This window comes from Oryza brachyantha, chromosome 7 (genome assembly GCF_000231095.2).
Source record: "Oryza brachyantha chromosome 7, ObraRS2, whole genome shotgun sequence".
Classification (NCBI taxonomy): Eukaryota; Viridiplantae; Streptophyta; class Magnoliopsida; order Poales; family Poaceae; genus Oryza; species Oryza brachyantha.
The window spans coordinates 18,603,579-18,626,863 of NC_023169.2; the positions used below are offsets into that span (position 1 = coordinate 18,603,579).

The 23,285-nt window shown below is 35.9% G+C and overlaps 1 protein-coding gene across 1 annotated transcript; it reads right to left on the minus strand.

Annotated features, from left to right (window-relative positions):
* Positions 1 to 17,660: 17,660 nt before the first annotated feature.
* On the minus strand, positions 17,661 to 20,194 carry LOC102713102 (CBL-interacting protein kinase 2). Its single transcript, XM_006658066.3, has 2 exons — positions 19,997 to 20,194; positions 17,661 to 19,465 (listed from the first exon to the last, which is right to left on the minus strand). The coding sequence occupies exon 2, from the start codon at positions 19,146 to 19,148 to the stop codon at positions 17,814 to 17,816; it is 1,335 nt and encodes a 444-aa protein (XP_006658129.1). The 5' UTR covers positions 19,149 to 19,465; positions 19,997 to 20,194; the 3' UTR covers positions 17,661 to 17,813.
* Between the last annotated feature and the right edge of the window lie 3,091 nt (positions 20,195 to 23,285).

Here is a 23,285-nt window from a genome sequence, read left to right on the forward strand (position 1 = left end):
TATTGAGTAGGTATCAAATTTTACACGAAAATTTGATACCTCATGATACCTTCTCTAAATACTATAAAATTACTCTAATTAATAAATTTAATCAAAACGCAATCAAAATCAATGGAAAGGCGGTTGAAATACTATGGAAAACCATGATACTGACATGCTGCGGAGAGGGCCCGAGGCAGGCTGGCGCGCGCGCTTTTGCGGCTACCGCGAAGGCGCCACACCGTACCGTACGCGGCCGGCCGGCTTCTCCTCTCGAGATTCCCTGGCCACGAAAAAAACTCGGAGCCTCCAAGACAGATGCTCATGCCACCACTTGCAAAAAGGGCGCCATTATCCCCTACCAAACGCTGTTCGTGCTCATATGTGCTTCAAAAGAGAAAACAAATCGCAGTTGCAGCAGCTCTCCCCCACTTTCACTATTTAATAACTTTCAAAATATACGGTCTGAAATCATTATGACAGCATAAATAGATAGGGGGCTTTTGTAAATTTTACTTTGGTTTTTCTCTAAATTTTAAGGGCGACAATAGAATGACAGTTGTAGTGATATTTTTAATTTTGTATTGTCAGTTTTGCAATAACGTTTTGGACTAGCTGTAAATTTTGCAATGGTCCCAAATAGATAATTTATAAAACATATTTTTATTAAAATCAATCTATTATATATATAAAGTAATAGAAGAAGGAGCCTCACGTTGTCTCTCACGGGCTAGAAATTAATTGAAGAAAAATAGAAGGAAAAAAAAGAAAAAAAAGGAGAAAACAACTGCCATCCGTGGAGAGAAAAAAAAAAGGAATACAACGGCCATCCGCCGAGACGATTAGCTCCTCGCCTCGCCAGCCTGCCTGCCTTGGCTTGGCCCCGGCGAATTCTTAAGAAGAAAGGTAGAAAGAGCTATCATCATAATTCACACTATAAATACAATTTAGAAACATCTAAAATTCCGTTAAAAAGAACTAGATTAGAAATATAATTAAGAAATTAAAAATAAAAAAAAGAGCATGTGTAAAAACAGTTTAGAAAAAAAATCAAATCTCGATTAAAAATTTAAAATAATTGATATTGGTGGAAGAGTATCTATAAATACAATTTAAAAATATCTAAAATTTCGGTTAAAAGTTGGGAAAGTAAGAGAAAAGGTCAATATATAAATAAGAATTACCAAAGCTAAAAAAGAGTCCATGCATAATAAAGTTTAGAAAAAATATAAATCTCAGATTAAAAATTATAAATAATTGATATCGAGGAAAGAGTCCATCTATAAATACAATTTAAAAACATCTAAAATTTCGGTTAAAAATAATAAAAAAAGAGTTCATGCGTAAATAAATCTTCGATTAATGGAAGTGTCCATCTATAAATACAATTTAGAAACATCTAAAATTCCGGTTAAAAAAGAACCAGATTAGAAATACAACTTAGGAATTAAAAATAAAGAGAAATAAAAAAAAGTCCATGTGTAATTACAATTTAGTAATATTCAAATCTCGATTAAAAATTTTAAGATAATTGATATTGAGGGAAGAGTCCACCTATAAATACAATTTAGAAAGATCTAAAATTTCGGTTAAAATTGAGAAATATTAAGAGAAAAGATCAATATATAAATACAATTTATAAGTATCTAAAACTTGAATTATAAATTAAATATTATATAGAAAAGAGTTCATGTACATGTATAGATTAGAATATGTGTAAATGGGGTTTCATGTAAAAATATAATTTGGAAAAAAATTAAATTCAAATTAATAATTAAAAAGTAATTATTATTAGATAAAATACTATATATAGCTATAATTTATAATAATTCTCGCCGCGCAATATGCGCGGGCTACTTATGCATTAATTTATTATACATACTTTAATAAAAAAATATGAAATAAATAAATTTAAAAGATTGTATCTATGACGAAAATTATTGAACTTGAGAGGGCAGGAGCGAGTGATAAGAGGAGCGGCGAGTAGAGGAGTGAATTATACGGTAGCTTCCAGATCTGAATATCAATGGATGATGATAGTAGCATGGGGTGGCCTGGACTGTAGCGATAGGCCACGCCCACTTCTTGGCCGTGCCCTGGCCGCTGATCACTACTAGAGTACGTGCTGGTACAGCTGCCATGTGATCCGGTCGTTGGATCAGGCCAACCAATCTGACCACCGCCCGGCCGCCGGTGGTTTCCCTGCGCAGTATTATTATTGCGGTGGTCCGCCGGCCGGCCGGAGATCCGCCGCCGTGTACGCGTCCGATCGGGTGACCGCGATCGCCCGTCCGATTGCTTAACGCTGATCGAAGTTCAGATAACTGTAAAGGACGCCTATCGGCTTCACCTTTTTTTGTCGAGCGCGTAAAAGTTCAGCACATCTTACGTCCCAGAGTCCAATCGGAATTATGGCGAGACTAATACGTGTGGTGTTCTAGTTTGCTCTCTGATGGGCGATGGCGAAGCGTGTCTAGCCTTAAGAATAATCTTATCCATCAAGCGTTTTTTTCATGGCCAAGCGATAAAAGTGGCTCCTGTGTAGTTACACTGGCGCAGGTACGTGAAGTTCAGTTTGCGGTTGTCAGTGTACAGTCTGAAATCTGACGTCTCGCTGATCCTCAATTTTGTCAAAACCAGCGATGAACAACGCCAATGGTTTTAAAGAGGGATTACGAAAGCAAAAGGTGCTCGAAATGACTCGCACCTCAAATCGACCAATTGGAATCACCAAAACTGGTTAAAACTAGTCCTCTTGCGGGATCGTGTCTCCCCCGAACTCTAAAACCACTTCTTTTTTCTAAAAAAAAATCTGAAGTCTTTAGTCCGTACGAGAAGCACCCTCCGATTCAAACGACAGTGCCTTTTATCTGTACATGTGGTAGTCCAATCAGCTAAAAAATATAAAATGGAAGTTTTACTGCCCTTAAAAACTAATTTGAGATATTAAATTTTTAGTGTAATTTTAGTATCTACAAGTTTTTACATTAAAGAAATATGAGACAAGAACAGTTAAAAACATTAATATTGTACTTCCTTTCTCTCATCTTCCTCTCTTATCTCGTTCATTGTCCGTCTCTCCGACTAAAAACAGTAGCGAAACCACCTGTCATTCGAAGTTTGCTATCGATAACTCGCTCGATCGTGAGACCACCTCTTGCATGCATCGCAACTTACTCGCCAAAGACCTAGGCTCTGTTTGACGAAATTAAGATTCTGATAAGCAGTTGGTGAGAAATCAGCTTTTGAGAATATGAAAAATCTGAGTTTCCTAGCTTCTGACTTCTAGTTCATTTTTTAGATTATGCAATTTCAGGTTCATAAAAAAATAAGTGATATTTAAGAGAAATTCTGAGTTCAGGAGATTGTATGAAAAGCTTCTTCAAACAGGCTCATAATCTTCATGGATGTAGATACTCCTAGGTTGTGCTACCATTGGATGATGATGAGCCCCCGCTCCTTTTATTTTCCTATCTTTTAAAATAGACAATTGATGACACGATAGTCGTGCATTTGAAGCTGCTGTGTCGCTCGGCGGCAAACTCGGCAACGATGACATGGCTATCGCAAAATCAGGACCTTGATGTCGTCTTAGGCGATCTAATTCACTCGGTCTCGCTTGGGCTCCGCCTTTGTCGTCAGTTAGTGGGGTTAAGTCGTGTGGTTTGCTCGTGTGCTGTGACCTGGGAGGTGTTCCGACCACGGGTTTTTTCTCTTTTCTATAACCCGTCTAGGGTTTTTACTCCTTCTTATTAAATATAATTGGCAATCCTTCTCGGTTTTTTCACAAAAAAAAAGACAACCAGTATGAATGAGTGGTTTATACTGATACATGGGACCCACGATATCTTTATTTCCTAGGAAATGTTACTGTCTATGTGAAAATATATGTAGTAACCAAAATTTTGGTATATTTAGGTAACTTTTGCAAAAGGCTACTAAGTTTTTTACATATTAATATGGTATATGAATGTATCATTCCAAAGATGACAAAAGGCTTTTGTTTTTGCTGTGCCGACTTGATTAAGGCGTGGGCAAATCACTCCCCCATAAGTGCCACCACGCAGGACCAATATATCGGCTTGAAATCAATTAGCGGGTTAATTCGTATTGTTTAAAGAGCTCGGAGACGTAGAATGTCAATATATGTTATTTGCAAGATGCAAACTACGGCATAAATTGAGCGGGTAAGTCGGACTAATCTGATAATTGTAGCAATTATAATTGTAAAAGGGTGCCAATCATTCTCTGCAATCGGTATCACACTTTTGTGAAGTATATGCCAAAGTTCAGCACGTCTTATGCGGCAGAGTCCAATCGGATTTATTTATGGCGGGAATAATACTTGGTGTTAACGTTTTTTCCCCCTCTGATGGCGAAGCGTCTGTCCTAGATGACCTCTACTAAAAAAATAGTTATCCGATAATCTTTTTTTCCATGGCCAAGCGATAAAGAGTTAGTACTGTAATGACACTGGCGTAGGTACGACATGAACGTCAGTTCGCAACCATCGATCAAATGTACAACCTGAAAGCTTGACGTCTCACTAATCCTGAATTTCTGTCAAAACGAACAACGAAAACAACCCTAATAATTTGGATTACGAAAGCGGAGAAGTGTGCACGGAATCGTTCGTTCGCATCTCATAATGCAGCAGCGCGACCAAATGGAATCGCCAAAACTTGTGGCTGCAACAAGTGCAGCACTTCAGCTGCTGATGAGTACTGAGCGAGTACAACGCTAGAGCTTCTTTTTCCCGCTTTTGCTTATATTTAAAAACCAAAATTTAAATTTATAACCTTAAATTTATAATTAATTTTAGATGTTTTATTATAATTTATTTTCAGTATTTACTTTTAAATCGCTAAAAATAAGTATATAAAAACTTTATTGATAAAAATATTTTCCACCAGTAAATACGTAGTTCTGTCACCCAGTAGAGTTGATGCCACCAATGTCCACGGGGCCTGGCTTCCGGCAAGTGTGCTTAGGGCTGGGCAAATTCACCAAAAAAGAATATGATAACCCAAATCGAACCGAAATAACCGGCTCATACGGTTATTTTGGTTTTTGTTTTTAAATCAGTTTTGAAAGTTTATTAGTTCGGTTTTTGGTTTTTTAATCGGTTTTTTTTAGAAAACCGAAATAGCCAAATTAACCGAACTAACACTTCGCTAGTCTGTATTATGTAAGTTGTGGCCCAGCACAACCTAATAGATAGACAAGTGTGAATATGTTATGCAACCTCCATTCCTTGGTATCCTTCCGTAAAGTCTATAACTATCAGTCTATTATGCATGCTATATTGAACTTATTGTTGTTATTTTATTGATGAAACTATAATAATTAATCTTATAAAGATCTGTTAATAATTTTGGTTTTTAACCGATGACCGAAATAACCTAACCGAAACAATTCGGTCATCTAGGTTCAGTTAATAATTTTCCAGTGTCAATTTTGGTTTATAATATTTAAAAACAAAAAATATTAAAAAACCAAATAGATCAAACCAAATAAACCGTACTATTGCCCAGCCCTAAGTGTGCTCCTGTCATGTAATTGCAGCAATTGTATCGCGAATCGACGATCCATTGGTCGTATAACCATGAGTTCTTATCAATTCATGTCTTGCCACCTCGCCTCCAAATGATTCGAGCACACGACGTTGCTCGCCATGCCTCCAATTATTGGTGCTCCACTCCACATGCTCTGAACCGGTGAGAGATAGGGGCACCGATGATGGTTCACCCAGCGATCCTGCTGACGCGAAGAGGATTCCCTTCTTTTGGATCCATCGATGCAAGCTAACACCGTATGTGATTGTTCCATTATATACTCCTTCCAACTTGAGGAGATTTGAAGAGCTTGTGTAGATGTGAGAAGGGGAGATGTGATCTTTAAGTATTACTACCTTCGTCCCATAATAATTTTATTTTTCGTTTTTCCGTGTCCAACCTTTGACCATTCGTATTATTTGAAAATTTTGTATAAAAACTTTAAAAAAATTAGTCACGTATAAAGTACTATTCATATTTTATCATCTAGTAATAATAAAAATATTAGTCGGAAAAAAATCAAATAAAACGAATGGTTAAACTTAGACACGGAAAAACGAAAAATAAGATTATTATAGGACGGAGGTAGTATTTTTGAACCTTCTTGTTTTTAAATTTTAAAGCTAAACTCTTCCAAAAAAACTATTCTAAATCTGAACTGTGTTAATCATGTCATTACCAAATAACAATTAATGTCATGGCATGAACAGTTGGCCTGACAGTATTTTGGCTTGCCAAATAACACTGACGTATTATCCAACTGACGTGGTAGTATTAGATTTGGAAATAAGTTTAAAAAGTATTTGTTTTAAATTTAAATTAAAAGTTCAAAAAATTAAAAAATATATTGGAAGATGTAACTCGCCAGCTACCGTGGCTAATGAGTGGTCATTATTTTTTTTGTCCAAGAGAAGAAATTAAAGTTCCTTGTTTTTTTCTGATTAGTTCTGCTAGTGTGGTAGCAGTAACCAAACTTTTGGGTTGTCAGTACATGAATTGGTGTACAGTTGATTAGGCACAGCGATGGTGATGGGCCATTCGGGTTTGAACCGAAGGCTGCCTGAAATTGGCAATTAAAGTTGGCGTAATCATAGCGAAAGAAATGTTATCTTTTAGCTAGACTGTTGATGTCGCTGTTGGCAACATGTAGACGAGGCTTTTTATCCCATAAATTAATCCATTTTTTGCCTGTCGAAATCAAGATCTCCAATTCGTGTTCGGATTGCGATATAAAAGGTGGGACATATCATTCTGACCTGGTGCGACGTGACAACAGCTCTCCAAAGCTTTACTAATGTACTTCTAGCTTTACCATTTTGTTTCTACTTAGGGCATTTGGATCCTCCAGATTTGTTGAATATTTAGACACTAATTAAAAGTATTAAATATAGACTATTAATAAAACCCACTCTATACTCTGGACTATTTTGCGAGACGAATCTATTAAGCCTAATTAGTCCATCCATGATTAGCGAATGTGATGCTACAGTAAACATTTGCTAATCGTGGATTAATTAGGCTTAAAAAATTTGTCTAATAAAATAGCCTTTATTTATGCAATAGTTTTATTATAGTCTATATTTTATACTCATAATTAACGTCTAAACATCCGATGTGACAAGGGACTAGAAAAAGTCATTGGATCCAAACATCCACTTATACTCAGAGCAACTTTACGGTATAGAGGTACAAAAATTATAATATAAAATTTAATACCTACCAAATTTTGTATTAAAATTTTGGTACATCATAGGATCTTCTCAAAGACAGTAAAATTGCTCTTATACTTATAATTCAAAATTTAAATTTTTAACCTTATATTTCAGAGTAGATTTTAAAGTTTTTTATCATAGTTAATTTTTTAGCCTTGACTTTTATTAGCTAAGGACACGTATATAAAAGTTTTGTTTATAAATTTGCAAATATTTTGTTCGATTTTTTTTCTAAAAGAAATCTAGACAATCACCCTTCCCGTGCTCCGACAATGCTGTGTGAAGTTTTTCAGGTCTCGCAGTACACGGTTAGATCGTGAGTCCCCCATCTGTGCTGTTCCAGCTGGAAGTTGATAGTTAACCCCGCATATATATGAAAAAGTGCCTGGTGATATAACCTTTACAGTTTACATTGAAAAATTGTATACCATTCGATATGTTGTTAAGGGCTGTCAAAATACCAGGATATATAAATTTTCTCTAAATAATTTTTTATCCAAAGTGGCAGCATGAATTTTAGATCACAGAGAAAATTCCTTACCGTCGTTCTTCCACCTGGAATTAGGCGTGTTCTACGTAATTTTTTTAAATATATATACAACCTCTTTGCCATATCTTATTCAAAACAAAAGTAGAAATGAATTTCATCATCGTCTTAAAAAAACGACATAGAAAATGACAGGAAGAGAAGAATTCGGATTCGAATTGGTACAGCTTCAAAGTTCAAGTCTCGTATGGTCGTATCCATGTTCACGCTACGCTGGCGCTAAACGAATTGGCCAAATAAATGTGGAAATCCATGAGCTAATTAATTAATGATCAGAGTTGTAGAAAATCATCAGCCAAAAATGAAGATGTGGCAACGTAGCCATCAAAGTAGAAGAGAACGAGTTGTACTAGCCCTGAAACGCAAAAAAGGGCGAGTTTAATTCGAGACTCTAATCTTTTGGCTTTTGCTTATGTATATAAGCTAAAATTTAAATTTTTAATCTTAAATTTAAAGTTTTTTTTATTGTAGTTTATTTTTCAGTCTTAGCTTTTAGATCACTATAAACACATATATAAAAGTTTTAATTATAAATTATTTTTCGTTTACAAATATACCATTTGATATTTTCGTAGAGAAAGCGAAAAGATACCCTCCGATCAGGAATTAACGTACGTACATGGCGATCCAGAAGGGATGAACCGTACGGCTCAACGTGCGGTGATAATGCTGTCGCCGTATCGTCCAGGTTATCATCTGTCAACTGCGATTATTACACCAACTCAATGAGTTTGGCAGATTGCCAGGCAGGCATCCAGGCGGCACAGCTCATATCACATGCTTTCTTTAAGCGAATGCACGTTTCACATGGTGACATATTTTCACTTTATTTTTTCGCTTATAAGCACTTTATTTTTTCGCTTATACTTATAAGCAAAATTAAATATAAATTTAATTTTAGGATTTCTTTAACTAAAATTTACTTTTAAATTTTGGTTTTTAGATCACTATGAATACATACATATATAAAAATTTTATTTATAAATTAATATTCATTTATAAATATATCATTTGATTTTTTTTTCAGTCGTCCAACTTCCTTTCAAGATACTGGATGAAGAATCATCCGGCCTTCACTTGAAGAGAACGTGGCGACAGATTGGTGAGATGTATCAAAGAAAGTTAATTAATTACCAGTGCAATATTAAACCGTACGGCAGTGTGAGTGTACTGTGGCGCTTGTCATCTGATCTAACCACGCCGTGCATGAGTTTGGCACGCGCAGCTTTATTAATTCAGTGATGGGATTTTGACGATGCATGCATGGTACATACAAGTAGATATTTTGTAATTCATTCAAACTTTGTCAAATTAACCCAATCCCAAGCAATAGATCGACCAACACGCACACATCACGGTAGATGTGTAATCGCGTCGTAAAACTACGGTGAGCACAACCTGCTTCTCGGTGGCTGCGTTCTTTACCTCCGTTTACACACCTATGTTCTCTCGTTGTCTTAAGTACGTTTTTCGTACTATCAAACGATTAGAAAAGCTACTCGAAAAAATCTTATAAATTTATTTTTAAGTTATTTATAGCTAACCAAATTTTCAACTTTTGTTCTGGGCTATTTTTAATAATATATTTTTTTTGGGGATTTGCTTTTATATTATAAAAATATGCATATAAAATTTTTATCCACTTGGTAAATATTTCATTTCGTTTTCTCTCTAAAAGTCAACGATTGACAGGAGAACCTTCTTGTGGCTGCTATTTTTTTTATAGAATCTCTGTAAGAAACTATTCTAAACAATACTTGGGTCCGAGAATCTGCAGTTATCTTAAAAAATAGACTTTCTCTCTAAATATGGATGAGATCTTAAAAATAGATAATATGATAGATGTTCTGTTGGAGCTCAACCTTTATCTAAAATTAGAGGAGGAAGATTACAAATTAAGCTTCAATAAAACAACCATACTATCATCTATTTTTGGATGTCATTCATATCAGAAGAGAGAAACTCCATATTTGGATGATCTCTCTTCATCCTCCAAAGAGATATCATACATAGATGATCTGGTGGAGCACAGGAGATATGAATGATAAAACTTAGATGGTTATCCAAGTGAAGATATGAATGGCTAAATTTAGATGAGATGATAAGATGCTTTTAGTCCTTTGTCAATCTCACCTCAGTTCACCTCACACAGCAAATTAAACGAGCGACGCATCGAAACGTTTCTTGCATCCCTTCAATTATTGGTGCTTCACATGCTCCGATCGATATCGATTCTCCTGACGCACCGGGGATTCCTTGCTTTCGGTCGACGCTTACTTTTGTTGCTCCCTCCTATCAAAAATATTTATTATTTATAAAAATATTTAATTAAATTTTAAAATCTCAATCATTGATAAATTATTAAATGCATTGTTCAAATACGAGACAAATAATACACATAATTTTACTCAAAAAGTTATACCATAATAACATAAATTTATTAGAGTTTACTATTTTTGTTACAAAATTATTTATCGGACTTTTAAAAATTTGACTAAATCTTAACCTAAGCGATAAATATTTTTAATCGAAGGGAGTATGACAGTACACTAATCTATATATTATGTACCATGTGTGCACTATTGCCCTTATATTCGATGATATGTAAACATATCCGGTTATGCCCGCCTCATCTTTTCGCTTATACTTATACCATAAAATTTAAATTTTAACCTTAAATTTGTTGATTTTGAGGGGTTTCATATTCAGCCTTTGCTTAAAATTTAAATTTTAACCTTAAATTTAGAGTTGATTTTGAGGGGTTCCATATTCGGCCTTTTGCTTTTAGATTGTTAAAACCAAATATATAAATTTTTACTCATAAATTATTCTTAGTTTATAAATATATCATTCGTATTAAAGAAAATAACGAAAGATACCTTGATCAGTGTGTCGTATCTGCATCATTTCCTTTATATATTCGATGATTTGAAGAGCTAACGGGTCACTGCTTCCTACACTACTAATCAGTGTATCATATGTCATAGGTGCATTATTACCCTTATATATTCGATGATAAGAAAACTAGTGGGTTGATGCCTCTTACACTTCACTAATCAATCTGGAATGTGTGTATCATGTGTGCGTTGTTCCCCTTATATATTCAATGATTTGTGACCATGTGACGAGGTGTGTGACACGCGTAGATGTAAACTCGTCAGCTACCGTGGGCTAATGAGTGGCCATTATTTTTATCCAACATCGACAAGAAAAAGATTCATTGTTTTTTGGTGTAGTATCGATAAACAAATGTTTTGGGGTCACGGACGATATATTTGAAAAAAATAATGTATAAATAAAACTTATATATATATATATTCTTGTCGATTTAAAAGCCAATACTAAAAATTAAACTATAGTAAAAAAAACTAACTCTAAATTTTAGATTAAAAATTTATATTTTAAGTTAAAAGAATAAGTAAAAGCGAAAAGACCGGGATATTTGAGTTGTTCGGGCGTGACTTGGCGTATATTATTGTATTCGATTACAGTTGATTAGGCAAGCACGCTGATGGTGATGGCCCTTTTGGTGTGAACCGTGAAATGCTAAATAAAGCTGGCAGGCGTAATCATGGAGAAAGTAATATTGTTACTATTCGGTTAAAATATTTAATTAACTTCTAAACTTTTAACAAATAATTTTGTGTTAGTATAAATTTATAAATATAATAAATTTATGATATTATGGTTATACTTTTTGAGATGAATATATATTTATATATATATATATATATATATATATATATTATTTATCTTGTATCTAAACTAAGCATTTAAGAAATTATAGTTGGTTGGAATTTTATATGTTTGATCAAATCTTGTTCTAAACTATATTATTTTTTGTTCAAGGGAGTATCTTTTAAGAGTATTGATGTTGCTGTTGTAACAAGGCTTTTAGTTCATAAATTATTTCATTTTGCCAATCGAATTGAAGCCCTAATTGGTTTCCCATAAATCCTGTACAAAAAGCGGCACTTTAATAGCTACTACGACCGGGAGCGAAGTGACAACACTAAAACATAGACTTAACCTTCTCTACTCCTTGTCCATTCCAAAATATAACATTCAAATTTTATTTCAAGGTATAAATATTTTTAGTATTGTTCACAATATTATTTGTCGTATCAATCACTTTCCACACCAATTTACTCCATCTAACACCATTTTAATATCATCTATTCTACAAGATTTATTTATTTCATATTTATTAAGAGCCACCAAAATTGTTTCTGTTTAATATTAATATATTTTCACCAACATGATACATGTTTAGCATCTATCTTTTCGTTTCTACTTTGCTTACAAGTCAAATTTTAAATTTTCAATCTTAAATTTAGAGTTGATTTTAAGGTTTTTGTTAAAGTTATTTTCCAGACTTGCTTTTAGAATACGTATTTAAAATTTTTATTTATAAATTATTTTTATTTATAAATATATCGTTTGTATTTTTCACGAAAAAACCAAACAATCACCTATCTTTGGCTCTTTGCTCCCAGTCTCCAAGAGGCAGATAGGTAGCACTTTCAGAGTTGCAACAGGAAACATATGCACAATGACACGAACAGACGAATACGAATTCGAAGTGATATAGCTTCAAGTCTCACATACATTAGGCAATAAAAGATTCAGGCTCTTTCAGTTTTCGGTTGCTGAACAGTATGTAAAGCTGATTTCCCTGGATCTTTACAAAGTTGGTGCTTTCATTAAAAGTAGTGCTCCTTAGCATTTTCTCTAAAAAAAAAGTCTCATATAAGAACTGGTTAATATAAATCAATTACCAACGGAACCCATCAACTATTCAGACGGCGGAAATCATCAGCCATCAACAAGAAAGAAGAGAACGAACTCCCCTGCAAAAGAGAAGAAGAAAAGAGCAAGTTGTGCAACTCTGATGACCATTTGATTCAAAGAAAAAACATAGAAAATTTAGATGATTCCAATCCTATGGAAAAGAAATCTTATGGACGCCTTAAAAAAAAAACAAACGATTCAATCCTTTACTTCCGTTTGGACTTCTTGGGTTTTGTAGAAAAATAACTAAATAAGCACGAAGTTCTAACACACGTTTCCTTGTTCCTGTGACTCTAAATTTATATGTTTTCATGTGTGTCAATCAAACGAAAAACTTACAAATTCTTTTGCTTTTTTAATATCCGTAGAAATTTAATGTGGGTGTCAGTTTATTTTCTAAGTTTTTTTTTCTATTCGTATGTTTTGACAATCCCCGAGATGCAAAAGGGGCTAGCTTAATCGAGACGGTGTACCGTACGTAAATAGGGTCCAAAAGGGGATGAACCGTACGGCTCAGCATGCGGTGATAACGACACGGTCGTATCATGATTAATTCAAGTTATCAACTGCCACGGGCTGGCTTAATTTGGCGGATGCACGGGCACACGGCAAGCTGGCAACTGCGTTTTTTCAACTCATGAGTTCTTAATTTGGTGATGGCCACTAGTCGATACATTTGTGTAGTATTAATACTCCTATGACTTCGTTACAAACATGGGTTCAAATCCTCTTACCACATGGAGTCCTCGTAAAAATATCAGCCAGGACTCTATTTCACTAAACCATGGTTAGAATTGTATATTTAGTCAATTCTTTTCTTGTTTATGTTTATGGTTTTCAAATAGCTAAATGGTATGTTTCGGGAGATAATTTTCTATTGTTTAACACAATCAAATTTATTTATTTATTAAATTTTAAATATTTATTATTTAATTAATTATATACTAATCCGTTTTTTGTTTTAAGTACGGCTAATAAGTTGTTACCAATCTCGGTTTAGAATGGGGCATAAGCACTAAACCACACGTTCAATGCACTTGGTAGAAGCGTGTAATCGCGTAAAACTATACAGTGCCAAAAGGTGGTCTTGTCAGTGTTGCTATCATTAAGAGTTCCTTCCTCTGTTCTAAAAAAATCAATTCTTCGGTCTCCGTGTCGAACGTTTGACTATCCGTATTATTTGAAAATTTTTTAAGAAATTAGAAAAAAAATAGTCACACGTAAAGTAATATTTATGATTTATCATCTAATAAAAACAAAAATATTAATAAAAAATTAAATAAGACGAATAGTTAAAAATTATAAGTAAAAAGTGAAAAATTGGTTTATTTTGGGACGAAGGGAGTACAAAGTATTCAAGTTATACTTTGGAGTTTTCCAAAGTGTGCATTCAGACCAGGGGTAACTAATTATTGACTTCGTGAAATACCGGTAACAGTAAGACAGCATGGCTACTGTATTATAAGGAGAGGAAGTTTGCACCGAGCTTGGTCTGGTTGTCTTTGGTAATTTTCAGAAATGTTTGTACTACTTTAAACAGAGAAAAAAAACGAAAAGATTGTCTTTTTGAGTTCCTATATATCACCCAAGTGGTTTTTATTCCTAATCACATGAATGTAATGACAGTATAATTATAATTTGCCTAACTCGCAGTTACAAATTGACTGCATATAATTAACATGTAAGTCTTATAAAAATAAAAGAAAATACTCATAGCTTAGTGCTAGTAACATTGGAATTGTATACTAGTTACATTAGTGGCATGTAATTATACAATATTTATATGTGTGATTTTTTATAAGAAAAACACTTCGATGATATATAGCATAACCATTTAATAAATATTCTCTCCGTTTCTTTTAATTGATGCAGTTCACTTTTAGATATACTTTGACCTTTCGTCTCATTAAAAATATATATAATTATTGATTGCTTTGTTATGATTTGATTTATTACTAAAGTAGTTTTAAGTATGATTATAATTTTATATATTTGGATAAAAATTTTAAATAATACAAACAATCAAACATAAATTCAAAAGTCAATTAAAAAAATCGAATCAGTATAAACTGCAACGATTAGCGCTAAGAAGGGCAGGAAGAAAGAAAAAGGAGAGGCAGAATGGAACAAATGGGCCGTATCCAGGCTAGCAAAACCGGCCCGTGAATGCGGTGGAGGAGAAAGCCGGGCCGAGAATCCAGAGATTCAGCCGACGTTACAGCCCATCTACGGGGAATTTGGTCGGGCGGCCAGCCCATGTAATGATGCACGCGGCCCATGGAAGAGCTTGTTGGGCTACCAGCGTCACGGGTGATTCGGCTTGCGAAACGGTGGGCCGCGGTCACGATCCATCCACGCTTCGAGGCCGCCAGCCACGGGATTTGGTGGGCCGGCTGCGTGGATGAGAATGGAGGCCCAGTGCAGTGATGCAAAGCCGCAATGTGTGGGCCGGGCTCAGCTGCCGTCAGCCTTCTTCCGTCGACGGCTAAAAGAATTACTCCAGTTGACAGACGAAAAACGGTGCTAGTATTATTCATTTGGGCTTAATGGGCCCTGCTAGCTCTGTCACTCGACTCACTTTTCCTGTATCATCCGGCCGATGTACCATCCATCATCTCATTCGTTTCCTATTGTTGTGGAATATTGTTTCCTAGATACTCCCGCTGTTTTTTTTAATTTAACACCGTTAATTTTTTAAGTCTATATTTATTTTATTCTAAAAATTTATATAACGAGTAGAGTAGAGTAGAGTAGGTTTTCTCCCATCTTAATGTAGACATAAGATATATATGGACATGTGAGACTGAGACGTTTGTGATGCATGTATGCAACAACAGATCTAATAAACAGAGAGTTCTATCATATGTATCTCTGTGCTCGTTGCCTATCTGTGTGATATTCTCAAAGGCAAGGGATTCCGATGATCTATAGCTTCTTCTTCTTCTTTTTCTCTTTTTTTTTTTTTGAAATAGATCTATAGCTTCTACTACTACTCTAGGAGGGAAAGGAACGGATCCATGATCTAACACCCGCAATCCCATGAATCAGATAGATGAACGTCTGCGTCAGTCCGCCGATCGACTAAGGTCGCTCGTCCGTTTCCTGGGAGCAACATACAGAGGGCCCCCACAATTATTGCGATGAATCAGACGGCGGAGGGGAACCCGGTTTCGGCAAGCCAAATTCCCCCAGCCCACTGAATGCAACACCAACACTTCGTCGTGTACCCAGCTCCAGCTCCAGCTCCATCAAAAACCCGAATGGTTTCTGCATTTCTTGGCGGCAACCTACTGGAGCCCCATCACTACGGTATGATGTGCCACCGACTCTCCTGTTGCTGACAGACATCTGGATCATGCATTTGTCTTGCAAACTTCAACTTCCTGAAAGACAGAAAGAGGTTTACAGTTTTCAGAATTGGAGCTTGGCATCGCAACTGAACTGCCGATTACTGACAGTCCAATCCACATTCCTCAAATGCCACCGGCAATGCTGATCAAGGCCTCGTCAGGCTCGAACATGCTGGAGACAGGATTCGCGTCAGAATCGCGATGCTTCCACGAACCGATTGATGACAGCATCTTAATCTCCGTTTGCTGGCCGAGCTGCTCGAGGACAAAGCTCTGCCAAGTTGTGCTCATCATTCTTCAACAGTTTCCGATGCATTGCAAGTAACAGTATCATTCATGATCGCCACAGTGGTTCGGCGAAGAGACTTCTCGAATTATTTGTATTGTTGGGGATTAGGTTAGTGCAGGAATCCTGCTCACAAGAAAAGAACAACAAAACAACCAAATGATGGGGCCGGCAAGAAGCGATGTATGAAGAGAGATCACAAAAAAATATAGAGATGATAACATACTTAAATTTCTCACCAACATGCCCGATTCTTGGGAGCCCTGATATACAATATACGAGCAAAGCTTAAATTTATAATACCTGTTGTATCAACTTCAACTACAATACCTACTGTATTCAAGCAGTAACAAAATGTCACAGATGAAAAAAATTTACTGTTGTGTGTCCCTTATTTATATCGTAAGACTCTCTAGTCTTACTTAAATTCATTAATTGATTGATGAATGTATATAATTTATATATATATATATTTAGATTTATTAGCATTCATATAAATCTAGACAAAACTAAAAAGTCTTACATCGTGAAATGAAGGGAATAGATCGGAGCTAGACTAGACGCGGAGACACCAGCAGACCTTACAAGAAAAGCTAGTATCACTAGCTAATTCTCTTTTATTTTTTTTCCCAAGTGAAATGGATTTCACCAATTATCTGAAACTACAAGTAAAATCGTAGTTCCTTTCTTGAGTGACTTGGGAGGGGAAAAAAAGAAACTTAGCTAGGTTGTACACCATAGAAGGTCCAAATTTACAACTTGACTACTTGTTCAAATCCCTCTTCTTTTTCTCTATAATTTCTTCCTCCGAACCTGTCCAGATTCATTACATCGGCTGATTATTTGAATAGTCCACATAGGCCGGCGATGCTTTGAATTGCACAAACGCATGAATCTGGCATCAGGTACTTTTGTTCTGTAGTATATGTCTTGTTTAGCATATTCCTAATTGTGTAGCTGTATGCATGTATAAATCCATGTAAGTCTACTGCCTAAGCATGTTTGATATATGCAACTTCTTGTGATCTTTACTTGGAAAAGAGTAGAGTGAAATGAGAATTGTGCAGAGAGGACAAAACTTTCAATTACAACTGGGCCACAGCAGCATATGTTTTGCCAGTCTTTCACTAAAGCGTGTTCTCTGAAATAAAAGGCACTATTATTAGCTTTTGGAAAATGAGTGATGCTACCCACCCAACAAGCTTTTCTAATGATATCTTCTTGGGCTACAGATCAAAGGTGGGGTGTATTTAATCATGTGGGATGCATTTAATCATGGTGAACATCAAAGTGGGTTAGCTCGAGATATTACTTGGAATTCGATCTCCAGCACTGACCTACAAAACTTGCACCCTCAGATCTCTGTTCGCTTGCAACTTAACCAGCTGAACTAAATTTAAATCGACGGAAGTTTTACAGTTATTCAGAGGAACATTAACATACGAACAAACATCGTTTCAAATAAATCAGAAAGAAGTTACTATATTAACATGATATGAAAATGAATACTAAGACAGGCAAAAACTAAATAGGTACATAAACGATAGGAAATAAACTCAAAACTCAAATTGGAAATAAACTCAAATTGCAAAATCATGGTTGCTGCTGCTGCTGCTGCTTCGGTTGCTCGCCCTGCCAAGCCCAGACTATGTCTTTCAAGGCTGGTCTCATCTCTTGGTTTAAGAGCTTGCGGTATTCAAGCGTATCACCATTTGTCTTCTTTAACTCCACAAGATGAAAGTTTGGGGTAACCTCGAATATCTCAGCATCAATGCCCATAACACCTTTCCTTCCAGGCTTAGAGCCTTCCATCTTCAACAGTCCACCATCTTTCTTAGTGAGCTTTAACCGCAAGCCCTTTGCAATGTCCTCAATCTTCGATATGATCGTTGAAGCTGTGCTGGTGGATGTGAATTTGGACTCTTTCTGGTTGGATTCCTCAAACATACCAGAGAGATCAAGCCCAGTTGAAAGAGAGATTATATCAAAAGCATTCAAGTTGGACGGCTTCTTCTCCAACGTTGGACTGCTACTTAAGGAGTCAAAATCTGTGTTCATGTCAGCAATAGGAATGGCATCCTTTGCTTGTTGATTATATCTGAGCAGCTTTGCATCTAGGCCTTTCCTAAACCAAGGATTTTCCATGATTTTTTCCATCGAGATCCTTGTACTTGGATTAGGGTCAAGAATCCTGAGCAAGAGCCTTCTAACATCAGTAGTAAACCAACTTGGACATTTGAATTCTGCTTTCCCAATCTTCTTATACATATCCATCAAGTTCTTATCATGGAAAGGCAGATAGCCAGCCAATAGCACAAAGAGGATCACCCCACAAGACCATATGTCAGCCTTAGCACCATCATAGCCTTTTCTGTTGATCACTTCTGGAGCAACATAAGCAGGCGTGCCACAGGTTGTGTGGAGCAGCCCATCCTGTCTCTTGCAATCAGCAAGGGCACTTAGGCCAAAATCTGAAACCTTCAGGTTGCTGTTCTCATCAAGAAGAAGATTTTCTGGCTTCAAATCACGGTGGTAGACACCCCTGCTATGGCAAAAGTCAACAGCACAGATCAGTTGTTGGAAGTACTTCCTTGCTGCATCTTCCTTCAGTCTTCCTCTCTGAACTTTGTTGAACAACTCTCCACCCTTGACATGCTCAAGCACAAAATAGATCTTAGTTTTGGTAGCCATAACCTCATACAACTGCACAATGTTTGGATGCCTCACAAGCTTCATCACAGAAATCTCTCGTTTGATCTGATCCATGAGCCCACCTTTCAAAACCTTTTCCTTGTCAATAACCTTGATTGCAACACTCTCTAAAGTCTCAGTGTTTCGTGCATGGTAAACCTTGGCAAAGGTCCCTTGCCCGAGTAATTTTCCCATCTCATACTTCTTCATCAGAGTAGTTCCTCTCTGCTCTGCCATTGTTCCACAGAAAGCAGTGATCCCAAAGCTCAAAGCGGAGAAACAAGGAAGCCTAACAAATGTTAGGTGACTTCAACCGTCTCCACCAAGATGGTGATCTAAGAAGATGGTTGAGTTGCCACGTCGAACCCCATAGTGCGAAAGCACATGGAGCAAGCGCTGTATATATTCTTGTGTTCCAATGTCATCAAGAGTTGTCGAAGAAGAAATATGGCTTGCTACCCTGCCAATCCCCTCACAAGGTAGCTCTCTAGCATGCAAGCACATCTTTCTGCATTCCCTAAGGTGTTTCCTTCTTATTGAAAAGTACAGCAATTCTGCCAAAAGAGACATATAACAAGGTTAGTTATATTATGCACAAGAACTAATTGTGATGTTTATATACATGAAAACAAGAAACGCCAGGGTATGCTTCCGATCAGAACTTCGAAGTTAACAAGAAACTCCATACAGTTGCACAATTGTCTGTAACATCTAGCACCTGGACATGCATACACACTACCAGAAGATCCTACCATTCATTTGCTGTCTAAATATCACTCCCTTACGCCATGCATCTGGAGTAAGAAGGGGATCTTTTTTGTGCCCTTCCTAGTAGGGCAGGATTCAAGCTCGCACCAACCAACCACTAAATCTCACGCAGAACAAACACAACATGCAACAGATGAGATCTAGAAACGAAACCAAAACTACTCCATAATCGAAGGAGACGTCCAGATCTCGCCGACCCGACGCAAAGGCCGTGTTTTTTTATTTTTTGCACATACAGACGAATCAGCGAACCATAGATATTACACAGATCTACACCATCAACAAACCAGAAAGAAGAGGAGGGGAAGAAACCATACCAGATCTATCCCGACGTCTGAGGGCGCCAAGAACACCGCCGCCGACGCCGATTGACTAGATTCCTCCGAAACCGCAGCCAAAAATTTCGACTTTGGGAGTGGAAACTCACCGCAAAGCAGGGGCAGGGAGGAGGCGAAGAATTGAGATGAACAGGTCGAGATCGAATTGGCTTGGCGTGGTGTGGTGTGGCGCAGCAATTTGTTGAGGCGTCAAGGCGGCTCCTTTTTATATAGCGCGCTCCGGGCTCCGAATATTCGTTTCCGCTGAGCCGAAACCTCCTACCGCTCGCCCGCCGGGCCGTTGCGGGCGGCCGGTAAAAAAGCCCCAATTTTTACGATCGCTGATTGGTGGGGGCCACCAATAATTAGCCTCGAATACATGGACCGTATTGTTTGCTGTTTCTTTTTTTTTTTTTCGTGTTTGTTTGCCGCTTCCAGGGCCGTCTGTTTTGCAAGGCCGACATGGAGATCTGTGTGCCACTGCCACCAAACCAAACTACCTTTCTTTAATTTTCTTTCTTTACTACTCCTATCTCCCTGGCATTTGTACAGCGTCTGGGTGCGGCGATCGTTTGTTTTTTTTATAAAAAAGCTAAAAGTTGTATTTGTAAATAAAAAATAATTTATAAATAAAACTTTTATAATGTATATACTCTTAGCGATATGAAAGTCGATGCTGAAAAATAAACTTTGATGAAAAATTCAAAATTAACTTTAAATTTAAAGTTAAAAATTTAAATTTTGGTTTATAAGCATAAGCAAAGAGATGGGGTGTTTGTTTCTCATAGGTTTTCTGAATTAATTAGTGTAAATTACTTAATTAACTATTATAAAATTAAATTCTTTTATTTTAGTACTTAGATGGGAAATTTTAACCTTTATACGGACCGTGCCGTTCAAGAGCTTAGAAGAGCATCAACGAAAATAAAAAATCCACGGTCAGAAAATAATATGCCCTAATAGGTTTGTAGCTAGCTTAGTCGTAGTTTAGCACGTCTAAGATTACATAAATGTGATGAACTTACGTTTTCCCGTTACAGTCGAATATTAAAAAAAAAAGTATGACACAACTATTTTTTATCTTAACTTTTAAATCGATAAAAAGTTATATATATAAATATACGTACCGAACCATCACCGTCCGTAATTTAAAAAGCTTACCCACCATTACGATGGATGATTATAAGATCATCTCAACCGTAAGCTTTTTTGGCATTTTACTGGGCATGCCAGAGAAAACAATATACATATATTAACTGAGTACTTTGGAATTATACACAGTATCATTTCTAATTTTTCGCGTTTGTTGATGTTTATACAGCAAAATTTGAATTTCAACCTTAAATTCAAAGTTAAGTTTGTGTCCTTTCATCGTATTTTATTTTCTAGCTTTAAATTTTTAGATTGCTAGAACAGGTACATAAAAAATTTTATTTATAAATTATATTTGTTTGTATATTTATCGTTTAGCTTTTCTAAAAACAAAAATACGACTCTCTGTATCATATTCTATAATATGGATATGTGCAACATTGATGACATCGCTATGAACACACCTGGTTGGTATACGACAGAATCAGCCGCATAAGCTTAAGGGGGGGAGAGAAAACGTGATTTGGTCTACCGGTCAGTCTTTGGCATGTGCTGATTAATTAGCTGCATCGATCTTCTTCTCTTCTGCCGTTGTCAGTGATGGATGTGTGTGGAAACGAAGAGGAAGTAACCGAAAAACACAGCGTGCGTGCTGTCATGTTTCGCTCTCCCGCTGTAAACGCTCCACGTAATTAAGTAGAAACACGTCATGGTCGGCCAGAACAGACACTAGAAAATATAAACGGTTTAATTGCCTACGCATCTAAAGTAAAAGCTGCTACTTGGGCTAATTGTTTTCCTATGACTTTTTTAATGTCCTGTCACATCAATGTTTAAATACTAATTAAAAATATTAAATATAAACTATTAATAAAATTCACCTCATACTCTAGACTATTTCGTGAGACGACTCTATCAAGCCTAATTAGTTTATAATTAACGAATATGATGCTATAGTAAAATTTACTAATCGGGGCTTAGGTTTAAAAATTTTATCTAATAAAATAACTTTTATTTATATAATTAATTTTATTATCAATCTATACTTCATACTCGTAATTAACATCAATCATTCAATGCGACTAACCAAACAGCCAAATTCAGCACCGCAGTTTGTACATTGCTTTCATTTCTCAGCTACTGATTACGATGCAAGCCTTGTCCCGTTTCTTGTGCATAGAACAACCATAGAATTTCTAACATTTAAATATTTATATAAAGTATAATTATTTTTCATAATTTATACTGCAACTTATTTTATTAATCATTTAGATGGTATATATTTTAACTTTGTATAAACCGTACACATATATAACACGTGCATGCGACGTTTTGTATGAAAACAAATTATATATAGTGTCTTCACCCACAATAATACACTTTATTTGCATCAATACTATTATCCTTCTTGTCTACTCCCTCCGTCCCAAAATAAAACAATTTTTCATTTTTTACCTATAATTTTTTACTGTTCGTCTTATTAAAAAAAATTTACGATTAATTTTTTTATTTTTATTAGATGATAAATCATAAATAGTACTTTACGTGTGACTAATTTTTTTCTAATTTTCTGAAAATTTTACAAATAAGACGGATGATCGATACGAAATCGAAGAATTGGTTTTTTTAAAAACAGTGGGAGTATGTACGATTATTTATATATATGATAAAATATAAAATCGTCATCACCTGGCCAGGCCAGCTTAGGTTGTTTCTACTTGTCAGTTCGTAAATTTCCAATCGTAGGATGAAGGCCAAGGGCCTCGTATTTTCACTTCAAACGCCATATTTATAAATAAAAAATAATTATTAATTAAATTTTTATATATTTGTTATTAGTGATCTAATATCAAAAATAAAAACTAATCTATGATGAGAAAAAGCTTAAATCAATTCTATATTTAAGTAAAAATTTAAATTTTAGCTTAGTATAATTAAAAGAAAAAATGGGTGCAAGACAGCTAGCTTGTGTCAGGTATACAGAGCTTGCTGCCACGTATAGTTAGAAATGTGCACGTGTCAGCCAAGAATAGTTAGTAGTTGGGCTGTTCGCTGTGATGATGCCTAATCTGAGTTGCTTCATTCGGTTCCGTTACGCTAGGGTTCATCCATCACAGTTGTGATCAATAGAGATGCACGTGTCTTCAGAGATACTCCTACCGTTTCCAAACGCACGGTGTCTAGAGATGGCAACGGG